We start from the raw sequence: 10,000 nt of genomic DNA, 5'->3' as shown, positions 1-10,000 counted from the left end.
CTGGTGTCATTTATGCAATATTTATAAAGTTCAGATCAGTTTTGCAGACTGGGTGGGGGGAAAGATAAATAAAAGGAAGGCCTTGCGGTGTTTGTGCGTATTACCAAGGCTAATTATGCCGACGCTCGCCGATTAGCTTGTTTAATGAACTAAATTCTCCCTGTGATGCCGTTATGAGAGCATCCCCCAGATGTGTATCCGCTTGCTGCACGGCATTTGTTTATCTGTAGTGACTCGCCGCCGTGCCTGCCGCACCGTCGCTGACACGCTGATATAATCAGGGCTGTTGTGTCAACACAAACCAGCACACCGCTGCCGTCGCCGTGGAAACGTCTTGTTGCCGAGCCGACGCACCAGCACGCAGATCAGATCGCTGCTATCTGACTAGACGCTAGTGAGCGCGGACGCTAAATTGGCCATTAGGCCAGCTCCGTCCAGCTGATTGATTGCGTAACCGCGTCATTATTTTCTGGACTGTTGACTGTTTTGCCTCCAAATTACAGTTTAGAGGAAATCAGCAGCAATAATTATGATTGAGGTATCAATTCTGTTTTGTTATGCAAACCACATATCTTGAATTAGCATGAGGTTTTAGGTTTGCTAATGGCTGTTTTTAGGAAATCAGCAACAGTAATGATCATCAATTTTATTGTTTTTTTTGTTGTTGTTTTGGCATTTTGTTATTTTGGCCACTTTAATTACAAAAACGCCCCATCATTACTTAATTTGAAGTCCAAGGTTTGCTGATGCCTATTTTTAATCAAATGCCATTCAGTAGCAATGCTGGAACACAAAAAGCTATACTGTATAATTTGCTGTCTAACAGGCTAGAAAACCTCTGCATGCCTGTGCTGTTTCCCAAACTTCCAAGCTTCTCACTCACATTGATTTCTGTGCTTGTGCCCGATAACAGGGTTTTGCCATTGTGACGTGTTCTGTGCTACATATCAGATCTTGCTCTTTTGCTTGTGTTATGTTTGTGTTTGGATGCGTTTCATGGTATGCAAACAGTCAAATTTATGTTGCTGCATTTTGTTTTCCTCTCACACCCCGACTACCCTCATAACCTCCCTCCACCCTCCCCTACCCCTCTCGATCTCTCTATCTCGATCTCTATCACTCCCTCTTACCTCTCTCGGTGTCTCTCTCTCTCTCTCTCTCTCTCTCTCTCTCTCTCTCTCTCTCTCTCTCTCTCGCTCTCTCGCTCTCTCTCTCTCTCTCGCTCTCTCGCTCTCTCTCTCTCTCTCTCTCTCTCTCTCTCTCTCGCTCTCTTCATCACTCTATCTGTCCCTCTCTCTCTCTCTCTCTCGCTCTCTTCATCACTCTATCTGTCACTCTCTCTCTCTCTCCTCATCACTCTATCTCTACCTCTATTTCACTCTCTCGCTCCTTCCCGTTATCCTTGCCTGCCTCCTCTCTCCTCCCGCCTTGCCCCGGCCCCCGTGTGCAGGGAGGCGCGTGGAGCAACCGTAGCGCGGTCGCGGCTCGCTCTCCCTCTTGGTCTCCCGACTACGGGGAGTGCGGTGGCGAGGGGCCCAGGACCAGGCAGTTCCAGCCCTATCCCCAGCCCCAGCCCCAGCCCTCGCCCATCTGGACCATGAGAGTGGTAAATCTACTGGGGGGGAGGGGAAGGGGAGAGAGAAGGCCACAGGGGTGGCAGAGTTGGAGGTCCATTTGGATCTTTCTGGGAGGCTGTTTTTTTCTATGCAAGACCAGAGTAAGTGTCCTTCTATGGGGCACAGTAAAGAGTGAGGCGCTGGGAGAGGGGCTGAGTTTCAGTGGAAAGGGGTCCAGTGTTTTTTCTTTACTGCACCTATACAAGTCTGTCCAAACCCTGTCTATGTCAATACTAAAATGAAAAATCCATGGCTGCATGTGCCTGCATGTGTGTGTGTGCCTGCATGTGTGTATGCTTGTGTGTGTGTGTGTGTGTGTGCCTGCGTGTGTGTGTGCCTGCGTGTGTGTGTGCCTGCTTGTGTTTGTGCCTGCGTGTGTGTGTGTGTGCCTGTGTGCATGTGTGCCTGCGTGTGTGCCTGCGTATGCATGCGTGCCTGTGTGCGTGTGTCTGTGCGTGCCTGTGTGTGTGTGTGTGTGTGTGTGTGTGTGTGTGTGTGTGTGTGTGTGTGTGTGTGCGCGCGTGCGTACATGTGTGTGTGTGTAGCTGTGAAAAAATGGTTTTGCATGCTTGTGCTCCTTGGGGCTCTGTGCCTGGAGCGTCAGCTGGGGGTCTCTGAGGGTTTGTGGATGACTAATATGCCCTTTGAGTGGAAAGGAAAAAAAAACAAAAAAAACAGGTCCAGCCCTGTGAGGAACTGCCGAGTGGTTCCACAGGTACCCTTGCTTCCACCAGGGGCTGTACATTTACTGGCTGCAGTGTAGTGCTGCACAATTAATCGAAAATAATCGAAAATCGTGATAAAATCATGAAATCGAAGTTGTGATTTCAATCGTGATTCGTGACCTACCTTTCAGAGCGTCCTTGAAGCCAGAACATACTGACAGGCTGGTGTTTCTGGCCAGAAATCTATTCACCTATGTGTCATGCTATTGCCTTTTACATAATTATTACAATTCATTTTATTTTGCTCATCCGGTATATCATTATTTTTTTTTTTTAATCTGCAAAAATCATAATCGTGATTAATAATCGTGATTGTGATTTTGACCCAAATTATCGTGATTATGATCTTCTCCATAATCGTGCAGCCCTACACCAGGGGCTGTAAATATACTGGCTGCAGTGGGGCTTCTGTGGGGAGACATCTTGGAATTTATCGCTGTGTGTATTGGGAACCCGGGCAAGATCTGGAACTTCTGCAGCCTCTGACTGCAAGTGGATTTGATGGAGCTGTTCAGGCAGAAGTATGTGATGGGATGGGGATGCATTTGGTAATATGGATGTGTGTGCGTGCGTGCGTGCGTGCGTGCGTGCGTGCGTGCGTGCGTGCGTGCGTGCGTGCGTGCGCGTCACTGCCCACAGTGTGTGTGCGCACGTGCCTGGGTGCCTTTGTGTGCGCGTGCTTGCTGTTCAGGCAGAAGTGCTGTATGTGAGAGAGTATTGGTAGTAAAGGGGAATTTTAGGCTAGCACAGCAAACGATTTTCAATTTCCACATGTAAGGCAGTGGCATGTGATTGCGTTAAATTAATTACATTAGTTTTGAATTGCCAGGCGGGCTTTCATTAAAAGTCCTGCTCGTCAGAGGTTAATGAGGTGCCATTTTAAACAGGTCGTTTTAGAGCAGTCAATAAGACATTTCAGAGACTACTGCTGGATGTTGCTGATTGAAAGGAGATGCTGAGGGGGGATTTCTTGAATACATTCTCAATCGCCAGCCCTTGACTTTTCTAGCACACTTTATACACAACGAGGGCTGAATGCCCAAGTCCCTCTGAACCGTATGTACAGTGCCCTCCATTATTATTGGCACCCCTGGTTGAGATGTGTTTTTTAGCTTCCAATTATTATTATTTTTCTCTAAATAATATGGGACCTTAATGGAAAAAAAGAGAAAAATCCAACCTTCAATACAAGTGCATTTATTCAGTGGGGAAAAAATCCCACATAAAGAAATAATTATTTGACATCAAATAATGTGTGTCACAATTATTAGCACCCCTGTTGTTAATATTTTGTACAACCCCCTTTTGCCAACAAAACAGCACCTAATCTTCTCCTATAATGTTTCACAAGATGGGAAAAGACAGAAAGAGGGATCTTCAGCCATTCCTCTTTGCAGAATCTCTCTAAATCATCCAGAGACCTGGGTCCTCTCCTCTGTACTCTCCTCTTCAGCTCACCCCACAGGTTCTCAATGGGGTTGAGGTCTGGGGACTGAGATGGCCATGGGAGGAGCTTGATATTGTGTCTGGTTAACCATTTCTGTGTAGATTTGGCCATATGTTTAGGGTCATTGTCTTGCTGAAAGACCCAGTGACGACCCATCTTCAGCTTTTTGGCAGAGGGCAACAGATTTTGATTTAAAATGTCCTGGTATTTCAAAGCATTCATGATGCCATGCACCCTAACAAGCTTCCCAGGGCCTTTGGAAGCGAAACAGCCCCACAGCATCACTGACCCACCCCCATACTTCACAGTGGGTATGAGGTGCTTTTCAGCATGCGCATCTTTCGTGGCACGCCAGACCCACTTAGAGTGTTTGTTGCCAAAAAGCTCAATCTTGGTCTCATCTGACCAAAGCACACGGTCCCAGTTGAAGCCCCAATACCGCTGGGCGAACTCCAGACGTTTGCGTTTATGATTGTGGGTGAGGAAAGGTTTTCTCCGTGCATGCCTCCCAAACAGCTTGTTGGCGTGTAGACAGCGCCTGATGGTTGATTTGGAGACTTAATGACCCCAGGATGCTACCATTTGTTGTAATTCTGTAACAGTGAGCTTTGGAGATCTTTCCTCACTGTGCGTGGTGGCAAAATAAACTTGGGTCCTCGTCCAGGCTTGTTTACCACTGTTCCAGTTGTTTTGAACTTCTTAATTATTCCTCTCACAGTAGATATGGGCAGCTGCAGTTGAGTGGCAATCTTCTTGTAGCCTCTGCCTGACCTGTGAAGGTCGACGCACATCTGCCTCACTTGTATGCTGTGTTCCTTTGTCTTTCCCATGTTTAAGAGTGGATAAGAGAAATGGCCTCGGTGTGACGTCATATTTATACCCCAGGGAAACAGGAAGTGATGAATTACTAATTAAATGTTCCTACATACTCTGGTAAACTTTGTAAACTACTGTAGAAATGACAGAAATGCTTCAATTATATTTATTTCCTGGGAATTGTTAAGGGTGCCAATGATTGTGGAACAGGTGATTTAATGAAAAATAATTATTTTTTAGTCAGGGATTTTTTTTTTTTCCTACAATTCATTTGAGTTGAAGGCTACATTTTCCTACAATTTTCAGTGTGACAGTATTCTTCTGCAATAAACACTGAATTTATTTTAAGGCTTTTAACACATCTCAACCAGGGGTGCCAATAATTATGGAGGGCACTGTATATAGCAGTTCAGAAATGGCTTGTTCCATTTAATACATTGCTGTTTTTTTAATCATCAATCAGCAAAGTTAAAGAGGGAGGTGTGGTGACATGTTGGTTATGTTCACATGTCCTTTCACCTCTGCCCACCTAACTCTGGTTCACTCTTCGCCAAGTCCAAGTCAAACTTAACTATTTATCAGTTCCTCCTCTTGGAATGGCAGCTTGGGCTCATTCCCTACCTGGCACCACATCACTGCTTGCAGCTACATACTGTATATTTATCAATAACAGTATTAAAGGGGTATGCCACTATTTTGGGGCTTAATACAGTTATAATCGTTGGCTGGGGTTTATAAAGGTGGTAAAGTGTCTTATTTTTCATGTTAAGCGTTGTCTTGCTTTAAGACAAGTTAAAAGAGGGAATATGTCGCTAAGCTAGTGAAAGTCAATTGATCCGTGTAGCATTGTAGCATGCTGCACGGATTCATTGACTTTCACTAGCTTAGCGACATGCTCCCTCTTTTAACTTGTCTTAAAGCAAGACAACGGCTTACATGAAAAATAAGACACTTTACCACCGTTATAAACCCTGGACAACGATTTTAACTGTATTAAGCCCCAAAATAGTGGCATACCCCTTTAAAGAGGAGGGACCTGGTGAAAGGTTATTAATGTTCACATCTCATTTCACCTGTAGTACTAGCCTGACTGTCTATGGCTCACTCCTCGCCGTGTAAAAGAGGTGCGGAGTAGAGGAGTGGAGGCAGGCTGAGCTGAGAATTGGTCTGTGATGAAGAAAGTATCCAGGCTGATGATGATGATGATGATGGTGGTGGTGGTGTTGAAGAAGAGGAAGGTGGCGGTGATGGTGGTGCTGTTAGTGGTTCACTCTTCGCCGTGTTGAAGAGGTGAGGAGTGGAGGCAGGCTTAGCTGAGAAGTGGCCTGTGATGAAGAAAGTATCCAGGGTGATGATGATGGTGGTGGTGGTGGTGCTGGTGTTGAAGACGATGAAGGTGGTGGTGGTGTTGAAGAAGAGGAAGGTGGTGGTGGTGGTGGTGTCAGTAGAGGTGAGGGGTGGAGGAGTAGAGACAGGCTGAGCTGAGAATTGGCCTGTGATAAAGAAAGTAGTGGTGGTGGTGCTGCTGAAGAAGAAGAAGAAGAAGAAGGTGGTTGGTAGTAGTGGTGGTGGTGGTGGGGGTGTCAGTGTCAGTAGTTCACTCCTCGCCGTGTAGAAGAGGTGAGGAGTAGAGACAGGCTGAACTGAGAACTGGCCCGCGAAGACGCTCTGGTGTAACCTCTCTCCCGGTTCCCTTGGCAACCACTCCAGCCAGCTGATGATTGACAGCAGGAAGCGAGAGAAAGACCCGCTCCCGCTAGAGACCACAGGGCTGTCACATAATAACACTTCTTTTTTTTCCTTCCTTTTCCTTTCTTTTTCCTTGAAATGAATAGGAAAAAAAATATTCGAAACATTTTCCACATTCCTCACTCCACACACTGTCCACAGTCTTCCCGTTGGCTCTTCAGGAATACCGCAAGTGTTGTGGAAATCCTGTAGCCCAGGGGCTAAGCTGAAAAGAAAACACACACACACACACACACACACACACACACACACACACACACACACACACACACACACACACACACACACACACACACACACACACACACACACACACACACACACACACACACCAACAGAGACGAAAAGAAAGAAGGGTTCAAGAAGAGGTCTTGTGAAAGACGGCCAAAAGATGCTGACGGTCCCCCCCCATCGGTCACACAGGGAGGCCCACAGCATCAGTTGTGTCACCAGCTTTACACACACACACACACACACACACACACACACACACACACACACACACACACGCACACACACGCACACACACACACACACAGAAACCTGTACCTTTCCTTCCCCAAGCTGCAGCCAAACAAGACTAAATCATCCGCCACTCCTTATTTATACCGGTACATTTTAGTTCCCTCTCGCTCTTGCTCTCTCTTGCTCTTGCTCTTGCTCTCTCTCTCTCTCTCTCTCTCTCTCTCTCTCTCTCTCTCTCTCTCTCTGGTTTATTTTTAAATCCATAATTCATATTTTGGCATAAATGAGAACGCAGGCTGCCTCCCTGGAAGCTGGCACTGGTGCAGGCGAATGTGAAGGAGAGAGGCGGGGTATGGGATGGGGATGCATTTTGGTAATATGGATGGGTGCAGGGCTCTAAATTAACTTTTTCCACCACCAGCCAATTTGGCTAGTGGACATTTTTTCTTACCAGCCAAACAGAAGTTCAACTAGCCATTTTTTTTATCTCGCCAAAATAAACTATGCATTAGGCTAGTTTTTTATTATTATTATTATGGTCATTTTGTTCAACTATTTCTACAACACAGATACACTACAGGCCTGCATAGGCTAGCCTACTATATGCCTACATAATAAGCATATTATAGGCTATATATTTTTTAATTATTTTTTAACTTCTGCTTTATTTTTTACTTTCATTACTTAGGCCTAATCAGTTTGATAAGTTTTTGTTCAATTCCTCTGAAAACAGCTGAATCACATCACACAAGCCACTCACATAACAGACCTTTAACATACAGTAACCAAGCACACAGCCAAACCACACAGAAGAGATGAGAGGAAAAGGAGGGGAGAGAGGAGGAGTTATTCTCTACCACGCGCAACAAAATGACAAGAAGCCTAGTTTAACTAAAAGTAAATAATATCTCGGGAATCTTCGCTTCCTTTGTTACTTCCACAGCTTCGTCGTTGGTTGCTTTTTTGTCTTTACGATGGCGTGGGCTTTCCAACTTAGTTGCGCCAGGACTCGGAACATTTCAGAAGACAACTGAACTGACAGCTACGGTCACACTACTCTGAGAGTCAGCTCTCCTCCTCTGCCCTTGTCGCTATTTCGTTCCACAACCACTCATTTTTAACGTCACTATTATTACGGTTACAATTACTACTAGCATTCACCAACACACAGAACCTTGCTCTAACCCCCGACACATTCTCATCACTCGCACAAAACATAGTCTACAGAACAGAAGTAGCTCTATGCATAATCTGCGTCCTGTTATTGAAACGGTCAGGGCCTCGCTGCTTCAAAAATGCAGCCTGTTACAGCAAGGTTCATATAGTAATAATAGCAGTAGTGACGTTAAAAAAGGTGTAAATTTGTGTGTGTGTGTGTGTGTGTGTGTGTGTGTGTGTGTGTGTGTGTGTGTGTGTGTGCGCAATTGTGTGGTTTTGGGTCGTTCAGTGTGCGAGTGTGTGTTTCTGTACATTTGTGTGTGTGTGTGTTTGTGTGTAGTGTATGTACAGTACAGGCCAAAAGTGTGGACTCACCTTCTCATTTATGCATTGTCTGTATTTCCGTGGATTTTCATTGTGTATTTTCATGCAGGGCATCAAAACTGTGCTTGAACACATGGAGAACTATGTGCTTACCAAACAAGATAATTCTAGCTGTTGTCCAAAAGCAATGACAGCTGTCTATCCACTTGACATCAAAACGGCATAACTGATGGCCTCACACATCTCAATAAGCTTATATTTTCAAATAAAAATGCCCAGTCAGTCATGTCAATCCTAATTGAACATTAAAGTCCTCCAATAACTCACTAGAATTGTAGAACTAGAATGTTGAGACCTAAAACCTAGTTTTAAACACTTGCCAAATTGCCAATACAAGCATTTTACAGACATTTTCTTGATCTGATATTCAGTCGTAGCCAGTTACTTGGAGAGATCAAACCTGTGTTGGAGGGAATCTGTGTTTTTCAGTTTTACTTTTACTTTTTGTATCACTGTTTCACCTAGATAACCATCTATGCTGACCAAGTGACCCATTATCAAATCAAGAAAATCTCTATTGTATTGCTTGTATCAATTAAAATTGACTCGACTGACTGGGTATTTTTACTTGAAAATAGAAAAATAAGCTTGTTGAAACTTGTGGCACCATCAGCTTTGCTGTGTTGACGTCACTGTTTGGCATTTTTTGATATCGTTTTAATACCTAATTGTTTTTATTTTTTTATATTTTCCTTTTTGCTACACACAAAATTATACATGTTTTTATTCACAGTTTTAATGCCCTCCCTGAAAATGTACTAAGTTCTGTTTAAAGCCACAGAAATAAAGAGAATTAAATACATGAGAAGGTGAGTCCACGCTTTTGGCCTGCACTGTATGTGGTGGGCAATGCAAAGCAAGGCTAGGCTACTCCTCCTCAGTCCATCTGTCTAAGCTTGGCTGACATGTTCTGTCTAAGTGTGTGCGTGCTGCCAGGATAAGGTAATTACCTGGCAGGAAATGGGAACAGAGCCAGACCAGAGCATCATCCTCTCTGTAGCCAGCCAAGGCTGTAGTCATCGTCCTGGACCTAGCGACTATGGTCTTACCTTGCTCTTTACCAGGACCCCGTTTCTCGAAAGCTTCATTGCTAACCAGTAAACAATTTACCAGGTTTCCACTGGAAAATTGCATTGCAACCAAGTAAGTTGCTAACTTAGTTAGCAACAGTGTTGGTGAGAAACACACCCCAGGTCTGGGTGATGGTGGTGATACAGGTGGTGGCTATAAGTTCTGGGGCATTGGGCCTCTGTGGACACCTGAGAATCTTTCCGCAGCCCAGTGAGGACCACGGGGAGGCTATGCGTGTCACATTGTTCTTCACCATGGTTAAACCATTTTTACCAACCTAGGGAGGTTGAAGGAGTTGGTGGTGATTGGGGGAGATGAAAGTGGGAGAGGAAGAGTTATAGCGGTATTGGATTTGAGCCAGAGCAGGCCAGAGCATCTTCACTGTAGGCAGTCAAGCCAGCATCACAGGGCTGTGGTATTCACCTCTTTGCCATGGAGGATTTTTACCATACCAGGGAGAGATGATGGGTAGGGCAAATGGGACCTCAGCCAGGGCAGACACACAGCATCCTCAGTTGCCAGGGCTATGGTAGTCTCATCATTTTGCACCATGGAGGATTTTACCAAAC

At 45.0% G+C, this 10,000-nt stretch overlaps 1 protein-coding gene across 12 annotated transcripts in view; it reads left to right on the top strand.

Annotated features, from left to right (window-relative positions):
* kmt2ca (lysine (K)-specific methyltransferase 2Ca) overlaps positions 1-10,000 on the top strand; it is a 244,243-nt gene that overhangs the window by 121,560 nt on the left and 112,683 nt on the right. For 11 of the 12 annotated variants that reach the window (XM_063206924.1, XM_063206918.1, XM_063206928.1 and 8 more), the window contains exon 15: positions 1,451-1,606. The exons of the other annotated variant lie outside the window; for it this stretch is intronic. In XM_063206924.1, the coding sequence (XP_063062994.1) occupies positions 1,451-1,606 (156 nt within the window). The remainder of the gene's footprint in view (positions 1-1,450; positions 1,607-10,000) is intronic. 12 annotated transcript variants of the gene reach the window in all.

This window comes from Engraulis encrasicolus, chromosome 9 (genome assembly GCF_034702125.1).
Source record: "Engraulis encrasicolus isolate BLACKSEA-1 chromosome 9, IST_EnEncr_1.0, whole genome shotgun sequence".
Lineage (NCBI taxonomy): Eukaryota > Metazoa > Chordata > Actinopteri > Clupeiformes > Engraulidae > Engraulis > Engraulis encrasicolus.
Note: the sequence above shows the minus strand (reverse complement) of the source record. Positions and strands in the feature narration are given on the sequence as shown.